The sequence below is a fragment of the Harpia harpyja genome, chromosome 1 (assembly GCF_026419915.1).
Source record: "Harpia harpyja isolate bHarHar1 chromosome 1, bHarHar1 primary haplotype, whole genome shotgun sequence".
NCBI classification, from domain to species: domain Eukaryota; kingdom Metazoa; phylum Chordata; class Aves; order Accipitriformes; family Accipitridae; genus Harpia; species Harpia harpyja.
In genome coordinates this window covers 77,073,538-77,096,950 of record NC_068940.1, presented here as the reverse complement: position 1 = coordinate 77,096,950, position 23,413 = coordinate 77,073,538, and the positions used below count along the sequence as shown (strand labels likewise).

The window sequence follows — 23,413 nt, the reverse complement described above, 5'->3', positions numbered from 1 at the left end:
AAACATAAGATATGTAGTTTTATTGGTACATGTAAACAAATAACACCTGTAAATTTCTGCAGTGTTCAGAGGTCTGTAGTGTTGATACATTCAAAGCATGCTATATGTGCTTCAGTCTGTTCATTTGATTATGTAGCATTTTATTAAATGAGTTCCTGGTAATAATATTAACTGTAGACTTACCCTGGCATTGGTCCATTTCCAGAAAGACTATAAACTTGACGAGGATTTAAAAGGTACTGAAATTTTCTATAAATTCTGAAGAGGTAAAAGAGACAAGGAGAAAATATTTACTTATACGTTTGGAATTTTTTTTAAACTTACCAAATTAAAGAATTAAAGAAGTTAACACATACTATCATTATTTGAATTGCAGGATCTTATTTATACAAAAAAAAAATCAAACATTTGAACACAGCAATTATAATTCATACATATAGTGTATTGTGGCCATAAAATTGAGACAGAAGTGCTACAAGCTATCTGCAATTCAAACGCTGTATACAAACAGAAAAAAAAAAAAAAGGATAAGAAGGTATAACGACACAGAAAAAGGTGAATCAAAAAAGCATGGGGAAAAGCACATTGGCTTCTGTTAAAGTAACTCCATGGTAAAGGAGAGATTTATTCCTGAAATTTATGGCTAACACAAAATTACAAGTCTAATTAATTGCAAAAGCAAATTGGCTTTGCCACCGACCAAAAATGTCCCCATAGGTTGAACAACATTCTGAGAAAGCAAGTCTACTGTCAACTACATCTCCTTTGGATTATATTCGAATGGGAAGAAAATGAAAAAGATTCAAAACCATTGTTTTACTTAAATTCCACATATTTTAAAATTATCTGAATAATAGGAAGCAATTTATTGATACAGCATGAAAAGCATTGTCCTACCCCATAAGGGACCCCATTTGCTGTCCCACTTCCAGCAAATATTTCCTTAAATGGCAAACTATTTTAAAAACTGTAACTTGATAAATTTGAGGTTACTTGTCCTAAAAGTGTGACAAACATTTTGTTTCTTCACTACAAATATTAGAAATGCATTTTCCTACATTGATTATGATGTGGTAGCTGCTTCATTTCTTACACAGAAACAAGTAAGCACATGAAAGTTGGATCTCAGAATGAATAAACATATACCTATAGCAATAGTTTAAATCATAAACCCCTGTTTCTTGCTTTTAATTTTAATGTTTATGTCCTTAGGCTAAATAATACTTTAATATTTTTAAGAAAGCATTTATTTTTCCACTGAACTATCTCTTCCTTTTTTTTACTGCCTTAAATAAAAGGAAGCATAATAACAGCTGGTTTTTAAGTTAAAATGTCCCTGTTTTCAAATTCGGCAAAATAAAACTGTCTAGACACAATCTATGTGCACATTGAGGGATTTTTTTTTTTTTAATTTTATTTTCTTAATAGCAATGCATAATTTATTAGGCTAGATGGAAGACAAGGGTGTAAGAATACTGAATACAAACAAATTTATAATTATCTCTAAAATTGCCAAATTGGAACATTTTCTTAACTTCTCAATTATTTAGTGGTATCAGCTTCTTCATAAAGCACTGTATTCAAACACAGTCACACAATCTATTCCTGATGCCATTCCTGACAGAAAAAGTCAATGTGAAATGACTGGTTTCACTTTGCAAGCACGCACACATCATTGTCAACAGCCGTGATGATGACTAAATCAGACATTTGACAGTGGATTTACAACACAGTGTATTTCCATTTGATTTGCAGCATCTTACCAAGGTGAAAGGATCCTATTTTTAATTTTCTAGTTAGTATGTGTAAGTTGCTTCCCAAGGACGTATGGGATTTAACCTGGTCAAAGGTGCTGCTAATTTAATTTGTGTAGCTAAACATAAGAAGTTCACGAACAGTATTGTTACAAGGTCTCAAAGGCTTTAGAGTTATTTGCCTAAAAGTTTGGTGCTACAAAACATGCTAGCCATTACCTACACTCACAATACCCTTGTCAGGAATCGGTGAAATGCTATAAAAGCCTTCTTAATAAAGACGGAGCTAGGTATCTCTAGCCAAAACCCAGAAGTCCACCTGCAATAATGAAGAGATTACATTGAATCATACTTGATTCACTGCATACCATTCACAGGTACTACTCAAACATCAATACCAGATAATCACTCTATGATGTCTCACTGCAGACAACACATAACGCTTTAAGTTCTTGTAACATACTTATGTATGCTACTCTGTGTAAAATTCATAAATTGATGGTTCATTTCCATTCATACGTTCTCCAAAAAAGAGGATGAAACTTACTATAAACGTTTGCCTTCACACTAAACTGTAACTAGACCTAACAGCGTGACACATGCAAGATGAGGAAATGGACAGTATTTAGCCTTCCAGTTTTATACCTGCAGTACCAAACAGCCTACTGATACTGACGTGTCTCCGAACGCCTTGCTTCCATATGTAAGGAAGGAATTGTACATGGTTTCCTTGTGACTGGAGATTTGTGCTGACAAAGCCATGAGGCAGCGTAGTGCGTAATGCCCCCAAAAGACAGCTTTTTGTGATGGAGTTCAATTTCATGAACAAAGCCAGTTCATGAAATTACCCTTTGCCACCACCACCTCCAGCTGGTTCTTACCCAATGACACATTTTTTCAACAAACAGTTGTGCTTCTGTAACCGTTTGTGGGGTTATTCTGTGATCTGGAAAACTAAACAGATATAATTTAAAGTACAAATCCTCAGAAAAGTTTCTCCGTTGTCATCTTTTTCCTTCACTTAAATCATGTCCATGATCTCATATGAACCTCAAAATAGCTCCACTAGCATAACTGAGGAGGCAGAAAATTACAGCAGAAGTGGCCAAGAGGGCTGGGATCATCTCTAAAAAGCTCTGCTGCTGAAGAAAATACTCTTGAGTGCACCTTGGGCTGAGTTAGACTGAGCTATCTTCAGAAGTCATAAGATCATTCCTTTAGAGAGAGGAAAGAAATAGATAGACAGAAACCTGTTGGCAATTCAAAACCAGCAGTAAAGTCAACTATACAAAAAGCCAGCCATAGCAGTGCCTTGTGTCAATTGGGGGATGCATCTTCATTCATCTAGGGGGTGACTATTCAAGATGTGGTCAATATAGGCTTAATTTAACACTAACGGCAGAGAAGAAAGAAGCCAAGGACTCCTCCCCAAAATTAAAAGAATGCTAGTGATCTTCTGTCCTAGACATACAACATTTGAAAAAGATCATTTGAAACTGCTTCTACATTTTGTCTCAATGCTAAATGAAAGCTTAGAAAGCCAGATTAATCAGAGGGTAGGATGGAAGAGCTACTATGAAACAAAGTTATTTGAAAACAACAAAGGTCAAAGATATCATCAACCTGTACTGCACAGACACTGAACGTGGAGTCAGCAGGAAACGTCAGTGTACGGAAGCAGATCTCCAGTGCATCCAACCACACATTTGTCAAGGAAACAATTGTTTAAACTCACCTGCTGGTCAGGCAAATAAATTGGAAAATGGGGAAGTGGAAAACAAAGTAATGAGTATGGCAAAACAACAGCATGATTTAGAAGGACTCTTGTGTGAGGAGCATTAACCTTAACAACAGTTTTAGAAGCACTACATGCTTGTTGTATATTTTTTCTGTTGAAAGAAACTATTTTGTCAATGATGTACTACATATATACATTCTATTCACAGATTATTCAAAGCTGTTTTCCTGATTAGTCAGATCTTAAACAGAGACATACAGGACTGTTAGCCTTAGGATGAAATGGACGTACTGCATTTTTTTTCTGATGAAATTAACCACACCTGTCCATTTCATGCACAATCACTGAAAACATGTTACAGTGTGATATAGCCTGAGGAAGACACTTGACTGGGTTTGCTGAACTCCCATCCAATCTCATGCTTAATTATAATCTATTTTTGGTGTGTGAAAGGCTTAAAGTCATCAACTTTAATTCTAATTTGCTACTATCTTCTTAATAAACATTGAATTGTATTTTTGTTCTATTTTATTATAAACATATGTATTATCCATTGGACTAAATCATTTAAGTCCAAGTAACTGTAAATGCATTTGTGTTTCAGGTGATGGACAATAAATATTAATCTCTCCATTAAGAAGAAAGTATAACTGGGTTATTTTCATAGTTCTTTATTTTGCAATTACATCTGAAAGTCACAGCATTGGTTTTTAAAAGAGAAACCTATTCCAGAAGCACATGATATTTATCTCTATACATTTTGCAAAACTCTGGCTTTCTAACAGAAACAAAGTTTTAAAATGTAACGATAAGGTAATTAGATATGGTTGTAGAGAAAGTATTTTTGTGTTCTGAATGCACTTTTTCTACATTATCTATTCGTTTCCCACCACCCCTCTGTTTCAACATTCAAAAACTGAAACTAAAGCACCTAACTTTTTCACCTTAAAGTGATTCTCAGTTCTTTTCCTTTGCATTTGAGAGATTTAAAAAAAATTGCAAAATACAAAAGGAAATTACAGAGTATTATTGGAGGAGTGCATTTATTCAACTGGTTGTCAGATGGACGCATACACTCTCTCCAAGTCTAAGGGCAACGAAATGGGCTGGGTTACCATATGGCAAGGCATAAAATCTCATATGGGGAACTGTGGGAACACTGGAGTCTTGACAGTATCTGCAATAACCTTTCTGTGTTCAATGAAAGTCAATTAGAAATCATAACTTCATTCACTGTGATCTCTCAAATACAGAAAATCCTAAGTAAAGACTGAAGAATAGCTTTCAGTAAAAGATCACCTTAATCTGAATGAGTCAAGATAATGAAATTCTCATCTACAAAAATTAGTAGATTTTGGGTTTGGTTTTTATGCCCTCACTGATGTGGAAATCTTACTTTTGTTACAGCCTATCCTCTACTCCTAGGCTCTCAATACCTGACCAGATTACAAAATCGCTATAATCAAAAAGCCTGACTTGAATCACCGTAACTGCACATTTTGCAAAGCTATTTATGTCTTCAAATGTCCTATGATTTTACTTTTCACAACATATAACTGCCACAAAATTGGAGGTGGCAGCAGGGGGTGGGGGGGAATATGGGATTCTTCTTTCTAGTTACTGACTGTAGAGCAGCCAGATACAAACCAGGAAAAGTAAAAAAGTTAAATATTATTGTTCCCTGAAAATGTTTTCATCCCTTAGATTAAAGCTTCAAGCTAATATGCACTTTTAACATCCCTATTTTATAATTCTGTTACTGGTATTGATATAAAACATTAACACCTACAAGGCGGAAGGCAACCCCCTTCTCATCAAATAGTCCATATGTGGACTTTTTTTTAACCTTTTTGAATCAAGTTTTAGATCTAACCATGAGGTATTATCTCCTGCTGGTGAATGACTTGAGATACATTTACATGTCTATGCAGTTGACCTTTTGATGTGCTCCTCCTAACACAGAAATATTGAGTGCAGCCTTGACACATTAGTATGCAATTTAACATTTTATTTCGTGTGGTATCAAAGCCAATTTAAGAGGTTCTCATACTTCACTATACTCAGCTGCTAGTGGCTGCTCTCGTGCTATACACTTCATTGTGTAATGACACTTGTAGGTAATGGTGTTAGTGAATCAAACGTGTATAAAGCATTCATTTTTTAAATTCACATAGTTCCTGTGATCTGCTTGGCCTCAGTAACAGTTGCATTAACATAAACTGAGAAGTGTCAGACTGCAATATGTGAATGGGAATAGGAGCCTGGGAAGGGGATCAGGTTTTAAACTTGCTTTTACCCTGGAGAATATCTAACATTAAATGACATCCCTCGTGCATTAAGCCCATTCAAATATTAACACTTGAGACCAATTATGAGCTGGGAACTGAAAGATGTGAAACAGCATTTCATTAAATTGTTTCTAGGTTATAACTAACTACATAAGTGCAGCTCTTTAACCTGCCTCTCACCTACATAATTCCAGACTGGATCCCTGATCTACCCACTTCATGTTGGTACTATGAAAAAGTCAAGCTGAGTGCTAGTACATTACCATCCACAATGCCCCTGACTGTGCAGAAGACCAGGGCTACCTCACACTGCTACAGTGTCTGAAACATGAATGCTCAGAGTGGCTCATACTGTTTTGTTGTGATTCCAAAGGCATGTTCTTGAAACTGTTTAGAATGAATCTTTTAGATCACTAACTGCCTTTGACACAAACAGCGCTGCTGTCATTGCTGCTATCTAGGTATACCAGTCTATGGATTACATAATCAGCTCCTAAACGATAACCTGTTCTCTCAGAGGTCTTCGAATACAGTTTTGGTTAAATGTTCTTCAGCTCTAAGACCTCCCCTAACATCTACTCTGCAGGATTTTGTCCCTTTTGTCAGTTCACTTTAAGGGGCGCTGTTTGAAAGAAGTGATCTAATGGAGGCAGTGAGGAAGAGGTAGGGAAAGCTGACCCACTTGCAGTTTACTTGCTTAGTTCCAAGCTTTAGAATCACACTGGATCCCTCCTTTTGTGCTTTTGGGTACCCACATCACCCACTATCCACAGGTGTCATCTTCAGCCTAATCTCAGCCAAAAGACCGTAGGCTTTTTCAAGACTTGAAGGATAAATTACAGCACTGACATGGTAAGCTAGGCTATAAAATTGGGGGATTTCTGTAATGATCAAAAATGGCCATATTGTTAGCACTTGCGAATCTGAAATACCCTCTGAAAAATCTGCTCAGGGGGTAACTAATTCAGCACTTCTGCCTGAGTTTGATGGACAGAGTAGGAGGCAAATGCTCTTTACCTCTGTTTTATCATGCCTCTGATACACTAAGTTTTAAACATAAACTTAGGCATTTTGAATTTAAATCCATGTAATTACTGACATATATAATATTAAGCAGGTCTTTGTGTGATTGGACTTCAATACTTTAGCTGGACTGTTAGAATGCTTCCTATCTACAGAAATCAAAAGGTTTCTTTGTAGGAAATCTTAGGGGGAGGCTGGAGAGTCTACTCACTAAATCTTTGAAAGACAAGTCATACATTAGAAAATGGAATACTGTTTCCAATTTAAGCTACTGGCCTGTCTGCATAATTATTACAGAGATTTAAAGAAAACTGTTATAACTTCAAAGTTGCAATGCCAAATATAGCAACTCACATCTTCATGCAAATCACACAAAACCATACACTTAAATATAGCTACTTTTTCTGGTGTGAAATGAAACTGTTGTATAGAACTCATTCCAGCTTTTAAGTGCAGAATTTATAACTATATGCTAGTGTGTACCTCTTCTAAACAGGGCAATGGGATGTTCAAATGTGAGGCATAACAGTATAAAATGTTGGACTTCTTTTCATATACAAACTTTTTTTTTTCATTTTTAAACATATCACAGAGATCAGAATAGAGAAAGAGAGGGGATAAAAAGAGAAAATAAACCTTACCTTTCTCCTTGTTTCCCACCACTTTTAGGATTGACAAAAACTAAAAGTGGATGAGTGCCTGGAACTGGAGTGATCTAAAAGAAGGGAATAACACAGCCACTCATTAATGCTGTGTGTTGCATTCATTTTTTCCTATAGTAGACAGAAAACAAAAAGCTTAATGCAAACTCTATGTTATGCTATGTAAGCCAGCTGGAAGCAATTCCATAATTTGCAATAATCCTCACTTCATTATTTGCCACAAATGGCAAGTGACTTTTTTTTAATGCTGTCTGTCTTACAGCTGTGATGCCATTTGAACCTATAATTCCATTGAAATATTGATACATATAGGTTACATCCATCAATAGAGAAGAAAACTTTAAATGCAAGAAATGCATGACTGATTCTGACAGTAATTTCCTATGGAAAAAGCTATGAAGAAACTGTATTTTGTAGTGAGAAATGACACCATACTATAAAGGTCAAATATAACTATATGAAATTTTAAACTTGATGTAATAATTCCTTAATTTTTTTTTAATTACAGAAACCTGCAATATTTGATATGATATGAAATCACACACCTTTTAAAATGTAACAACCATAACGAGTTCCTTTAAACACCTTAGAAAGCTGGAAACTTAAAAAAGTAAAGGAGAAAACATGTGGAAGAAGGGCAAGCCTGAGGAAAAGAATGGAGAGGAGGACATACTGAAGGAAAAAATGACTTCTACCATGTTTTTTAATTCTTTTGTGCATGGAAAGTTTTACATGTTCACATTGATGTTTAGCTTTACAAACTAACACCTTCCTTCTAAGTAATAGTGTTAGTCTGCATTTTCAGATAGTGTAAGATGTGCATGTTCACTGCCTTTGCTCCACAGACTTGAAGAACATAAAAAAATTACATCAGATGATCACTCTCTATTATCTGTTTTTCAACCATAAAGTTATTCATATTTAAAATTATCACTTTTAGACATATATCTATTCTAGAATGTTTAAAAGCATATGAAGAGTTCAAAGTCAACATCTCCAAAGTCATGCACTAACAACTTCAGAGATGAAGCTTAGACTGTCTCTGTTTCAAAATGATACATTGAAAGCTCTTGCTGCAAATCCTTATTCATAATTCCTGAAATAATGAAATCTTTTCATCTGAAGATTATGCAAAATGTTATTTAAGGCAGAACCCGAGATAGCTAAGGAGTCTTACAGGCATCCTATTGACATAGGCATATAAACCTACAGGCATCTAAAAGCACTTTTCTTCCAGTAGGATGTGTTAGGCACTAGTGTGTCAACTCCATCCATAACTTCACAAACAATAGACCCAAATCTGTTCTGATATATACAACAAATAATGAAAAACTCGAGCAAACTCGGTGGAATTAAACCTAGCATAAAACCTACCCAGTATCACATTCTGGCACAGTATGCTGTTACAGTAAAGTGCTGTATGCTGAAACATATATCAAATTGCAGGATATAGTGAAGTTTGTCATATATTTAATTTTTATCTACTGTTGTAATCAATTTTAGTTATTTAGCCAATTCCCATGATGTTTGTTCCTGTAAGCTAAGTGTAAACCAATGGTGCTCATTGTGACAGAGATGGACTACCTACTGAAATCCCTTAGGACGCAGGTTAATTAATGAGACTCATCCTAAGGTTATACATGATCTATTACTTCCTCTAATTAGAAATAATAATCCTGATCATTATGCTGGTTAGCTAGAAAGAAGTAAGATGAATGTGCTTAACTATGATTAATTGTCTTTAAGTCGTGCAGATCTCCACTGCCACTAAGTTATCTGCTCACTGCTGTCTGATGGAAGGAAGGTTTAGTCTTGATACTTTTCTCAACAAAAGCTAAGTGATTAACTTATTTCTATTTTATATCTTTTAGTTCATAACTTAACCATTTAATTACAAGTAGAAGGTTTAGGACCATCAAAAACCCCCTAATAACCAGTTTGTATTCCACTCAATTCCAAAATAAGGTCTCTTAATTAATTTCTTACAGTTTTTTCCAAATTACTTTTCTAGATAATGTAGATCTTTCCATATAATAAACAATGCAACTAAAGATTTAGATTAAATTGGTGAATGTTTTCAAGCCTTCATCTAGCATGATTTAAAGGCAATCTCCACAAAGTTATTAGACAAGTGACTTAAAGTCTTCTGATGAAATAAAGAAGCATCATCATATATGTGAACATTGATTTTACTCAAAACTACTCAGCTCTCAAGGGAAAGAAGTCAAGCAGTTCAGGCAGAACTTCTGGCATGCCTCTAAATAATCTCCCTAAAATAACATTAGCTCATCATACACACGTTTTTCTTTCACATAGAAAAAACTTCCATTTTTATTCTAGGTATCGCTATTACTGAAACCACCTTGCTCCTCTCCACTCTTAATTTTGATTTGCCAAATACCCTACTTGGAAATACCTGGACAAATAACATCCTTGAAGTTTACTCCATCCACCTATTAATTAAGAGGTCCAAATGAGAATAATGAGCAGTTATCAATATACACACTCAGATTTATAATGTAAATTCACACAATGCTGTGTGGCAGATACTAAAACAATCGAGCTCAGCTTCACTCTACAATACAAGTGTTTTAGAGCTAGTTTTCCCTCTCCCTTAAAGTCCCACCAATCATATGAGAAGCAGATTTGCACCACAGGATTCCTGTACAGATGGAAGAATTTGCCTATTGTATTTTTAAATATGTAAAAGTGAAATATTAGAAGAGTGAATGTATAGGAAATATTTCACTTTGAAGATTGCCTGCTCTATCATTGTCTTCATACCTACAAGTGTCTCCCTAAATTAAAATAACAATAATCACACCTGAAGACCTTGTCCATCTACGGTGACAGAATTTGCTCTTTGCATTTTGTTCCGTTCTCCCAGTTTGTTCATTTGCTGGAGGCAACCCTTTTCTTTTTTCACTGTTGCCTGTCTTTCCTTGAAAAAAGAAGAGAAAAGGAGAAAATGGAACATTTTCACACATTATATAATGCTATACAACTGTAACTGAGACTGTGCCTCCACAAAGTTGTTTTTTGACTACAGAGTAATGTCAGATTCTGCTTTAATGAAAATGAGTTCTCAGTCAAGTTATTACACAGTGTCTGGCCACTTCACATAACATCTATCTATGTGCCTGAACATTTCATAATGACTAGGCAATAGATGGATGAAAAGTGTGCAGTCACAACACAAATTAATGCAAACATGTGAAAAGATAATCTGACATTGCCAGGATGGCATTCTGAAAATTGAAAGCCAATTGTACAATATACTTGATTGTTTAATAAGCACACTGATAAGAAATCAGTAATTCATCAAAATTTCATCCTAAATGCTAGCAAGGGTTGGATGTTTCAAGAGTAGTTTACCACTTTGGCAAAATTTACCTATTCTAAATGTACCATAATCAATTGGCTGAGTGGCCTTTTATAAAATATGTATTTTGTATCAGAAAGAAACCAGAATCTACATCAGCTTCTAAGCCATTGGCAACTTTTGATGCTGCTACACAGCACAATCAGACGGTTATTTGAAAGAGAAAAGCTCAGAAGTATGTTGCTGTAATCACGTTTTCAATTGTCAGGTCATTCCAGAGAACTCTGAATGAAAAAAAAAAAAAAAAAAAAAAAAAGTCCTTGCTCTTTGCATCTCATTTATCCTATTTATAAACTGCACCCAGCATGCCCTTTTAGGTTGTCCAAAAATGCACTATAAATTAAGACAGCAGATGTTTATCAGCTAGAATCAGTGTCCCCAGTCCCAACTGCATCTCAGTCACTTTCCTCGCTTCGCAAGTGCAAGGCGGCTTTAAACTAGTCAGGGGAATGGGCTGGCACAAAGCTCCTGCACTAGCAAGGAGCATGAAGGAAACTGTTGCACCCCCTGCAACTGCCCTCAGTAAGCAGTTCATTAAATGTTACAATTTAAGTTCTATACCAGGCCAAACCCATCTCTGTGCTACCTCTGATAAAGCCTTAGGGATTGCACTAGCAATTAATCCATGCCACTCTTTCTGGAGCAGTTTAAACTGGTAAGAATCATTGACACAGATTCTCCGGCAGGAAGGGAATAACTCCCAGCTTCATACAGTGCCCTCTAACACAGACGTGGACCATCACTGTTTTTATTTCATCTTTAGTTTTCTTAAATTTGCACACTGACACAGCCTCAGTCTAATCCTGATGAAAACAGTGGTCCAAGTCATTCCAGGCTGCTTTGGGTAGCCAAGTGCTTTGGGGAACTGTGGCAATCCGATCACATTTTCTATAAAAGTACTGACAAACCTATACCACAGCAAAGAAACAGGGGAGTCTATACTATTTCCCATATGCCATGAGATTCCCAAGAGGTTAGTTAAATGAGCTCTTGGATGCTTTGAATAACTTAATCAGTTCAAGAGGAAGTCCAAGAGTCTAGACTACAATATCACTGCTTTGAACAGAAAACAGTAAAAGCAATTAGAGCTATTCATCTCAGCCGTAACCTTCAAAACACAGACAAACTGTGTCCATATCACTGCCTAAGAAATCACGGACTCTGCACTTACTTATTTGACAATTTTTTAGAAACTATAACTACGATGAGGCACCCAAACAAAATAACATTTGTGAACTAACATGAAACATTAAAGCACAATGGTATTGGTTAGTGCCAAGGATAGTAAGAAACTTCAGTACGAAAGAAGCTTCGCACTTCATTACATACGTAAGCAGCTTTGGGGTTTTAAACAAATTTGCGAATAACTACCCTTAAAAGTCACTACATTTTATAAGAAGTAAGCATACCATGTTAAACAGGATTTTATATTACAGCCAAATCTGGCTCTTGGATATTGCAACATCTTCAAAAATCAAATCAGGTGTCAGTAATGCAGACACACAGCTAGTAAAAAAACCTTATTTCTAACAAAAATCAGAGATGGAGAGCAAATTTTAAAAAGTCTAGGAAAATGTTAAGCTAAACAACATATTTGTGATAGTTCAAAGAAAAAGGTAACAGAAAGGAACAGATCCAGCACACTGAGTATGTCCATTTAGAGAGCTTAAAAAAACACTGTTCAAAAGAGGCCTACTTACAAAGTGTGGCACTGAAAATCTTCTTGCATATATCAAGCTATTACTTAGAGGAAAAGTATTTACACACTGCTGGGAACTGTCTTTACATAAAGGATGCTTACCACAGTGCCCAAACCTGCTGTTAGCAATCACTCACAAGCAAAATGCAGTAAGAATTGCCTCAAGCAAAGTTTTGGATATTGTTTTTTTTGTTCCAGCATGATACAGATAGCAAATACCCTCAGCTGGCCTTGGCCCTATGACTGCTGCATTAGCAACATTCCTTCTCCAATTTATATTACCTGTCCCATAAGCAAAACAATTGCTTGACTCACAGACAAAGACAGCTTCTCCTAAGCAGTGACTACACAAGATTAGGTCATACACCTCATACGTAAAGGAAAAAGTATATTCATGATACAGAATTGTCTAGAGCGTTATTGAAAAAAATCAAATATGGATACCTGACCTCATTATCATTGAAGGTTTGCTTCCTTCAATGATGATTTTTGAAGTATAAATAAAGTATTTCATATCACCCATCTTATACGCATGATACCACAATACATGTCACCACATGTACCAATAATCCTCTGTGAAATATTTCTGAAGAAGCTGATAGATTTCCTAGCGTTATATATCCTATAATTTTTACATATGTGCTATACTAGTGGGGACCTGACTTACAGTTTGTGTGAAATAATATAATATTGTGTATCTTAATTCTAGTGAATAAATCTACTAATGGAACACAAAAAGATTTACCATTTCATTTAAAAAAAATCTCTTTTAAATATTCTTGCATAGATACTTTGTTTTATATATGAAGCAGAAAGCTGGCTTTCTAATCCAGTTCTACATAACTGTTTGAATAACTTTCTTTCAGGAACTATAACATTACTATAACATAACTAAGCTATCCAGGAGTGTCAGGAACTAAACAGAGTCATTTTTTAATGAGATAATAACAGTTTAATAAAATCATCTGTGGATAATAGCCTACAAATTCTAGCAATATTAAGACAAATTTGACATGCATTGAATAAATGGTTTTACGAAATGCAAACATTTATTTTTCAAGGTAAGAAATGTTTCTACAACAGCTATGCTGTATTTAATATCTTGTTAATCAAAGCATACAAAATGATTAACGTATCTGTGAACCATTTTGTTTAGTGGACATGCATGAGGTTGATAGATACCGAATACAGCATTTTAAAAGCTATTGTACATTTTGATGGCTCAAAGAATCGAGTTTTTCTGTTCTTTTGGTATGTGCCAGAGCACATACCTTTCAAAATAGTACTTACCACAACAAAAAATTTTTCCACCCATTTTTACACCTCCCATGCCTTCTTTTCTCCCTTTGAACTCCCACTTTGAAGTCAATATCCATCAACTGGAGTTTCTACCATTCAGTATTGCTCCAGAGAGATCACTGTCAGGTAAGAACTACTCAATTGTATCCATCCCTTATTCATCCAAATAAGAAAAAAGAATTGATAAATAAGACAGGGCCTTTCAAATGATCACACAGAATATCATGTCTCGATTTTTAGTTAAGCCCCAAAATGCACTTTATAACAAAAAGAATGTACAATATCATGATCTGTTAGTACTCGTGCGTACATGGATGCCTCCCGTTACGCACCTCGGGGAGCAAACCTCCTAAAGTGGGTAGCGTCTGTTGGAAAAAGAGAATGTTAGGCTGCAACACCGAACAGCTGGGATGGCAAGGGGCATGGAAAGAGTGCTTATGAGGAACACTACCTTGCAGCAGTTCTACTTAACAACAAATGTACATGGTGCTTTTTTACACATTTGCACAACTGTACTCTCCCAATGTTTTGGCTGTCATATTACAAAATTTATATTCTCGGAAGTATCTGTGGGATCATTTTAGCACCAGCTAAAAATATTAGAAAACCTGAGGACTTTATTCTTTCAAACAGTAAAAAGAGATACTTGGTACCTGGGGAGTATTCTTTCTATTTTATCTTCCAAGTCTTTGAATCCTCATCCAAAGTGAGGAATCTTATTTAAAAAGCTTTCTTCTCCTACAATTGACAAGCTATACAACATTCATCCTCAGAAAGTATTTCTACTGTTTCTTTACATAGAGGTACAGTCTTTACACAAAACACTAAGATTTAGAAATATCATACTCTATCATAACTGTTATAAGAAAACAGATGAATAGTAACTAAGGGCTTACTAAATAGTTACCTTTTTACGTTTTAACTGCTGACACAGAATCCAGTGTCAATGCAGCAAAAATTGCTTTCTTCTCACCTTGTCTCTTAATCAGTAAGTGCAAATCAGTTTTTCTGGATTATTTCATACACAGCTGAGATTACTTAAAAGAATTTATTTTATATATTAAACAATGATTTATTTATACATTAAATAGGATTGTAAGACCATTAGTGAATGGTTAATACCATTACACAGTTTGTCAAGTAACTACTGAAAATTTGAGATTACTTCTGTATGATAATTACTTCTTTATATGCCTTCAGATGAGGCATATACCCTAAAACCCAACTTGGGAATGGGATGCATAAGGAGAGAACCAAATTCTACTTTAGTATGCATAAACAGAAACAGTTATTTTTTAAAAAAATCTTATTTTAGAACTCTAAGACTTCAACTTGAAAGATACTGATCAGGGGAATTTGGTCATAGAAGATCAGATGGAATGCATGGAATACCATGTAAAGGTATCCTCAAATGTTTGCAGGATGAAGGCCATGGAAGTTTAAATATGTGACTTGAATATCAAACTGATGCTTTGGGGTTTTTTAAGGAACTTGGAGGAAGGTTGCTTCGTGATTCCTTAGAGCTATTTTGTTTAATGACACGGGAATCCCCAAGGGATGCTAAAACTGTACTTTAATATGCAATGAAATATTAGAATAGGTACTCCTAGACTGTCATTTTGTAAACCTATGTGGTATTCAAGACCCTGCTTAAAAAAATTCCATTCCATGCGATTTCTGTCCATAGTTACACAATAACCAAAGAGAATCAAAGATTCAGACACCCAGAAAACTGCAAAAAACCCACCACCATTACCACAAAACCCCGGGGAGCAATCTATCTGTAATATCTATTAGATATCACATCCAACTAACTATGATTTAGATGTGCTAAAATATTTTGAAAATTTACTTTATAAAATTATCTTCATATTTCCAGCTCTAAACCTGTGTACATACTAATCAGAAGGGCCAATATTAAGACACCATGTGATGCTGCCTTGAAAGCTCATAGAGCTGTAACACAATACCCAGCTCTACATCCATGGCCTGAAGCTAAAAGTCATCCTGTGGACAAGATTAGTAACCAATTCACCAGCAAAAATACTGTCCAGTGAGCTGCACATGCCCATACTATAAAGGAAAGGTAAGGCTTCTAATTTATCTGAGAGCTGCCTTGATAGAAACATTTGCAGCTAAGGAAAAAAAAACAACCAAAAAATCACATTATGTCAATCAGAAGGAGGTATTTTGTCACCCATAAGATAAAGAATTACACATCAAAATCACAATCAAGTATTTCTCATTTAGCATGTCGGTCTTAGTTCATTTAGTTGGCTGAAGATAACTTGCCTTACATCTTGCACCCATTCAATGTATGCATCATCATCATCATGCAACAACAGTAGGGCCCAAGACTTTTAATTTAATTTGCAACCTAAAATGAACTTGGGCTATAGCAGGCAATTATATACACCGTCCAAGAAAGACAAGAGTTGGAAAATGATTTTGAAAATAAAAACATGTTAAACTCTCCAATGGGAGAGGATGTAAGGAATAAACTGAGGGACTGACAGTAGTGATGAGTTTTGGGCAGGCAACTAGATATAACTTAAAATGATTGAATGGCTGCCATTTCAGTTTATCAGCATCTTATTATTTTAACATTGAACTGTGTTTGTCGAACAGATAATTAGTTAGGAAGATACATTTTCCTCCAGGGCAATTATTAATTTCCTTCTGACTTCAAAGAAATGAAAAAGCTCTTACTGTAGATAAGCACACCATTATATTTCAAGTCTGTTTAAATTCTCAGAGAACTGAATCTGCAATATGATATGCAACTGAAAAGGAAAAAAGTGTTTTGTTTAGTTTTTAAATCTGTTTCAATTGCTATGTCATTACTTAATATTCAACAACCAGATTTATATTTCCCCCTCCATAGAAGCATATATCTACAAATAACTGGTTTTTTGTAGTATCTTTGTTCAGAAACTCAGAATAAGGCTAGTACTCAACTTCAAAGGATTGAGTTGCTCATAAAGATGCTTACACACTACACTGCTTTTCTGCGCCCCATGTTGAGCTTGGATTCAACTGATCTCTACTATAATAAAAACAGAAGAATCATTTTAGGATTAAAAACTGGAAAAGGGATTAAGAAAGCTCATTCTTCAACCAGAAACTGCTAATTCCCTTTTTCTCTCTCTACATCTCTGCTTTCCTATGTGAGTAACATTTACCTACCACACAGGAAAATAGTATTAGTAAAACGTATTACCAGACATGGGAAAAATATCTATTGAACTATGTTGCAATTATAACACAACCATTAGCTATTCTATCTAGTCTCTCTAAATACTGATAGTCAAAGAAAATTCTTGTGCAATATTTTCAACTTTAATTCTGTATTACTTTTTGCCAGCATCTCAACATACTTGCTGTATTTACACAAAAGTTTGAAGCTACAGATCATAACGTATATTGTTTAGTTGCACAAGGCACGTTTCTTAGCTAAAACATTTGTAATCTGCTGTGTATATTGTTTTACGTGCCTAAATAGAACTAGTTATAAACAGAATATTTTTGAACATCTATGTTCTTGTGCAATAAAATGCCAAACCAACCCAAACCCAAATCAGATACATCTGTTTCCTCCACCGAAATACAAAGCCATTTATATTTTAAAATAAGAGGTCAAGTGAATTCAACTTATGATGCTATTTTATATTAGGTGTATATAAACAAATTTACTCTATGATGTATAAAAATTCTATACATATTTTATATGTACCAAATTATATATATGTATGTTCTGTATTTATATAAATAGAATTTATGCTTAAATGATTTTATCCTAAAAAGCTATAAGCATCTTCACTGGACAAAAAAAAAAAAAAAGCCAAATTAATTCATAACAGAAAAGAAACAAAAAGTGAGTTGTTCCAAACTTTTTATCATGATGACCAATTTGTCCCAGAATGCTGAACAATGAAGTTGACAATTGAACACAAGGAAATGTATCCAATTTTAAATTTTATTTCTTTCACTTCTTGTCTTCAGTATTATACCAGGCCCTCCCCCTTTGAAATAAACTGGTTACTATGGAGACAGCGAAAACTGCCATATACTAATGCTCACACTGTAATCAGGGTACCTTATGTTTTACAATTTATTCCATAATTTTGTTTTTATTCCATGATTAACAGTTTTAATTATAGTTTTCAAAACCAATGTTAGAAATTAAGTAAAAAATAATTCATTGTAAAAATCACATAAACAATAGGAGAATCAAAATCATCATACATTATGAAATAAATATGTATTTATTAAATAGCAGGCTTTTACTGGTTGATTTGTCATTACCCAAGCCTGTATCTATTTTGGTGGGAAAGAGAAAAATCTAATTACTTTTCTATAAACATAAATACAAATTAGAACATCCTACGTGTTCATCAATAAACAGAGCAAAGTAAAGGAAGGCATGAAATGAAGAAGCCAAAATGTATGTTAGCATTCTTCCCTTTCTGCCTTATAAAGGGGCAGCAGGAGAGAAGCTGTATCATAAGGAAAGACCAATCTTTTTTTCTTCGCTACTCACTCATCTCATTCCAATACCCATTTTTTAACCTGGTTATGATCTAATTCTGTAGTCTTGGTAGGCTAGGATTCAATTGAGTTAAAGATTTTTAAACTCACTGCCAGTCAACCTTATCATGAACTTTCATTATGTGCATGTAATTAATTGGGTCCAATGAACAATATCAGCACTGAGTTATAGACTTTTTCCCCCCACCATATAATTAGAATATAATTACCCACAGGATATCAGAATGATGCAAAACCTTTCCTCTAAATGTGCCCTCATTAGGAAACAAGTCTCAATGTACATTTATTCAATCAGTATGAATTAATTAAAACGTTACTGAAATAAAAGAGAGTAACATTAAAGCGTATCTGACATCTATTAAAAGACTATCACTTGAGATCTGCACACACAGTTTATAACAAAACTCATTTAACTCGAACAAAAAACTTCACCATACAACAAGCCTTATATATGGTAAACAGAAAAGTAAAAAGGACTAGTTTTAAAGTTGACAGACTACATTTTACTAAAACATTTAAAAGTATTGCAGTAAGATATGAAAAATCTTTATATGGCAATGATTCTAGACAGCTATGTGATTCTTTCATGATACACAGTGTCAACTGCATGAGCTTCCCCATGGTTTCTTTTTCAGCTGAGAATGTAGCTAATCATATTTAAGAATAACATTGGACAAGTTCCATTTTGTGCAGTTTTGAAGATGGGAGCCCTCTTATTTAACTTAGACCAGCTACCTAACTTTCAGATGACCAGGCGTTTAGGTTCTCTCTCCAGCCTTTAAGAGAAGAGACTGTATGAGAGGATCATCCCAGTCACTATAGAGGAATCTCTCTTGTGTCAAAAGACACCCTAAATGAGTGATTTAGAAGAGTCACCTGAGCTGAGATGGCTATGTTTAGGGGGAAGAGAAATGTCATCCTTTGTGATATTACAATCAGGAAGGGTAGTTTGTCTGTTTATTCTTCACAGTTGCAGCAGTGATTTTGGACATCAATGGATACCTAGGAAATGGAAAAACTGAGAGGATATGGAACCGAACAACAAATTCCAGCTGAGAGAGCAGTTTAGTAGCTCTGGTATAATACATGGTGCTGTGACATGCAATTTATGAAAAAATTCTCTTTATCTCTGCAGAAAGAGTCGAAGCTGGACTTCACAAGAACTGAAGAAATGAGACATGCTGGATGAGAAAGGTAAAAATATGAATGTCCTTAGTTCTGCAAAAGAGAAAAGATGAGAAGGGATTTAGCCTGTACTCTTGAAGGAAAACTTTTGAGAAGGCATCTTCGTCTGAGATGAACTCTGATAGTTTTCTGGAAGAAGTCTGAACTTTGAAAGTTACAGATGGAAGGGAGGGCCAAAACTTTTGGGAGATCAAAGATACAAGATTTTTCAACTTGCTGTTTTCCCACAAGTCCTATAACTTATTCTATGGGAGAAGAACATAATTTCTTCACTGATACCTCAAAATACACAAGGATAAACCTGGTACAGAAGGCATTGTGGTTATCTGCTTTTCTTTACCTTCCACATGTATGTAGCACTGCAAGAGTATTATTGCTCAGCTGATCACTGAAGCTAAGTGTGTGTCCTAGGTGAAACACCCTTCCACTGTCAGCTATATCAGGTTTGATATGTATGTACACATCATTTCCATAACAGACACACTTACTATTGTATCTTTAGACAATTTTGACATGGATTTATTAACTGTTTTTGCTGTCATTATTGAGAGAGCTGGTTTCACATACACTGAATTATTATGTTTCTCAAAAGGAATCCCTGTAACAGGAAATGGGAGAAACTAATTAAAAATTATTAACATAAATAATACGTACACTGTAATCAATTGTTTTTAGGAGGAATTCCTATTAGCTAGGTCACTGATGTATTATTTGTAATGTAAGTATACTCAGGAATTTAATGCATTTTTGGAAGAAACTACTAGATGAACAAATATACTATGAAATCATAAAGTTCCCATTAAAGCACAGTAAAATATATTTTCTGTTCCTAACAATATATATTGTGCTGAAATACATGTTTTATGTTACATTATTAGTACATAATACTGAAACATGATTCTGATACAGGAAAACGTATTTACTTCTGCTTATGCCGTCAAAATTTGCAGATAAAACAAACCTATTCAAGGGTGATTTGACTCTAGAGTGGTTTTATATATCCTCTAAACAACTTAACTAAACTCCCATTGTGGAATGAAAATCATAACTCCTCTATTCCTCTTCCTCTCCTGAAAAGAAAATGGAGTTATGCAAATATAATTGAAGATGAAATTTCACACTGAGGCTTTATTCAGTTTATAAGAATGGCAAACAATAAATAACAAAAGCTCAAAAACAGTCCAATCCAACAATCCACCAAAATCATAATTTCTAGACGTTAACTCTTAAAGTATGACCTAAAATCCTGAAAATTAAATAATGTAATGCAGAACGTAATCATCCAACAAACTTAAAATAATATTTTACAATTATTACTCAGAACTTGTCCAGGTAATATCAAAAAACTATTACAGACAAACTAAAAAACTACTCTTATGACTTTTCAAAAATATTAAAAAATATTTCATAAATATTAAATCCGGCTTTCCATTGCTTTACCTTCATTGACAGCAATGGAATAGTCCCAGTTTACTCAAGTAGAGGGCCAAAGTCTAGCATCCATCCCTTAGCAGATTTACAAACAAACAGCCAAAAGGATTAATAAGAAAACAAGTAATTTACAATAGACATGAATATTATTCTTAACGATCAGAAACAGTTTTAAGAGTAGAAGGTATATTTTCTTGTTTTTCCTCCCTGCAATAAATCATTCTTTATTAATTTCAAGCATTTCTTACTCTTACTATGAAATATATTTAAAGTAAGAGGACCACACGTCTGTTCTGTTATGAATACGATGATGCTATGACTTTCATCAGCATAAAATATCCAATTTAATATATGAATACATAACTTAATTCTGAAGCTCTTTTTTCATGATAAACTGGTCAGCTCTTTTCTATACAACCCACACATAGCATGCATTTTTATTTTCATTGAATTGAGTTATTGTTTTTGTGGACAGAGAAATTTACTGTCCACGACTGCTGAATAAAATATACCATAATGTTGATGCATAGCTTACTGCAAGACCAGTGTCATCATTCTAGGTAACCTCCGGCTTAGATCAGAGACCTCAGCATTGCAGATATACAATATGCATCCCAAGCAAAAACTGTCCATAAGAATAACTTCATTATTCTGGGAAGTTGGATCTATAAAAGATGTAAAATGTAGAAGTGTTCTGCCTATACAGTTTCTGGTAAGTACAGTCTGAGTAAGTGATAAAACCTGAGTCAGCTTCAGTTATAATATGCCCTACAGAAAGTTCATTCTCACATGAAGAAAATGCAATATGCAGAGGATAAAGCATGCTTGTGCCTATAAACTCATCAGCCAGGATTACCCATTGTGTTTAAGGTTCACACAGTTCTGTGAATTTAACAGATACTCTTGCAGTCAGTCCCAGCATCATTTTAGCTGTTACCTATGACAGAGGATTACATCCGAAATAAACATATGGACAACTCACCAATACTACTGGGCAGATTGATGTGGGTGGTAAAATATGGTCCTTCAAAGGTCCACAGTCACATTCAGGTTTTAGATGTGATGCACATTTGTTATGCAACTACGGGAAAAGAGAAAATGAAGACTCAACTTAGACGTTTTACTACTACAGTCTAAGAAAACGGGCATCCTAGAATGGTGTGAGTTCAATTAATCTAATTTTTACTACAGTACTACCAGGAAAATGAAACACACTGCAGTGGAAAGCCTCTTAGGATTGACAAAACCAGTGAATTTATATTGAAACAAAGAACAGTGGATCAAAGTATTTTCCAGTTTGGAAATTGCACATGTGGTCCAGCACACAAAATGAGAACATTGCATGGCAGTACAGTAACATCAGCATAGTGTTACTGGTGATCAAAACCTTCATTTCAGAAGACAGCTTCTTGCACTAAGCCAAGAAGTTCTGTTCTACTACTAGTGGGCAACCTGGGGTAATTCAGGGCAGCCTTTGGCATTATTGGTATAACTCTGCTTCCTACCTGAAACTGATAAAATCACTACTGATTCAATTGTCTATGAATATATCTATGAAAATATATATGAAATATAAGACAATAATGTAGGAATATTTAAGAGCTTTAAGCTATATTGGGCAAATTTTGTTCTCGACTGAATCAATGTTCAGGTTTCCGCTTGCTGCTGAGGACCCTGAATTACTCTCCCTTTTCTACTTTATTCTTAGCATTCACCCAGTTTTCCTGAAAGCAACGAGAAGAGTTCTACTCTGAAAACATGTCAAGAATATCCTCAGGTCTGCTGACTGAAAGAGCATTGGCTTACTTCTGTCTTATTAAAAAGGTGGAAGGGAAAAACGTGTATATAACATCAACATAAAATGCAAACAAATAATTCTATATTTATTGGAATATTTTGCATTAGCAATCAAGAGTTCTTGTTGCTCTTTTAGGATTTAACTCAGTTCAAATGTCTCTAAATAGAATATTGCAACATATATATCCAGCCACACAGTACAAAGGCACAGTTTTGTGTCTGGATTATGCAAAGCATTCACATTTAATTGGTATACTTCACAATATTATTAGAGATAACCACAATAAAATACAACTTCATATTGTGAAATTTGGTAAAAGTTTATTATTTTGGACTCAATGATCTTAAAGCTCTTCTCCAACCTAAATGATTCTATGATTCTATTTCTGCATTGATTCAATAAATGCATTAAGTTCTTCAGGTAACATGCATTTCCCATAGAGTATTTTATTTTTTGAGAAGATATGTATATTTGCATTAAAGAATAATCAGGGTAATAAATACCTGAAATTTTGAATAAAAATCTTATTTAACAAGTGATTTAACTAGTATAATAGGCAGCACACAGCACTAGTTCAACAGGTTTGATAGCTGTTACAAAATCTGT

The 23,413-nt window shown here is 34.6% G+C and overlaps 1 protein-coding gene across 6 annotated transcripts in view; it reads right to left on the bottom strand.

Moving 5' to 3' along the window:
* DGKB (diacylglycerol kinase beta) overlaps positions 1–23,413 on the bottom strand; it is a 365,482-nt gene that overhangs the window by 220,304 nt on the left and 121,765 nt on the right. For 4 of the 6 annotated variants that reach the window (XM_052801099.1, XM_052801089.1, XM_052801081.1 and 1 more), the window contains 5 exons: positions 21,992–22,090; positions 14,178–14,210; positions 10,290–10,406; positions 7,445–7,518; positions 184–258 (listed from right to left, as the gene is read on the bottom strand). In XM_052801099.1, the coding sequence (XP_052657059.1) occupies positions 184–258; positions 7,445–7,518; positions 10,290–10,406; positions 14,178–14,210; positions 21,992–22,090 (398 nt within the window). The remainder of the gene's footprint in view (positions 1–183; positions 259–7,444; positions 7,519–10,289; positions 10,407–14,177; positions 14,211–21,991; positions 22,091–23,413) is intronic. The other 2 variants (XM_052801117.1, XM_052801127.1) reach the window with 1 other exon arrangement.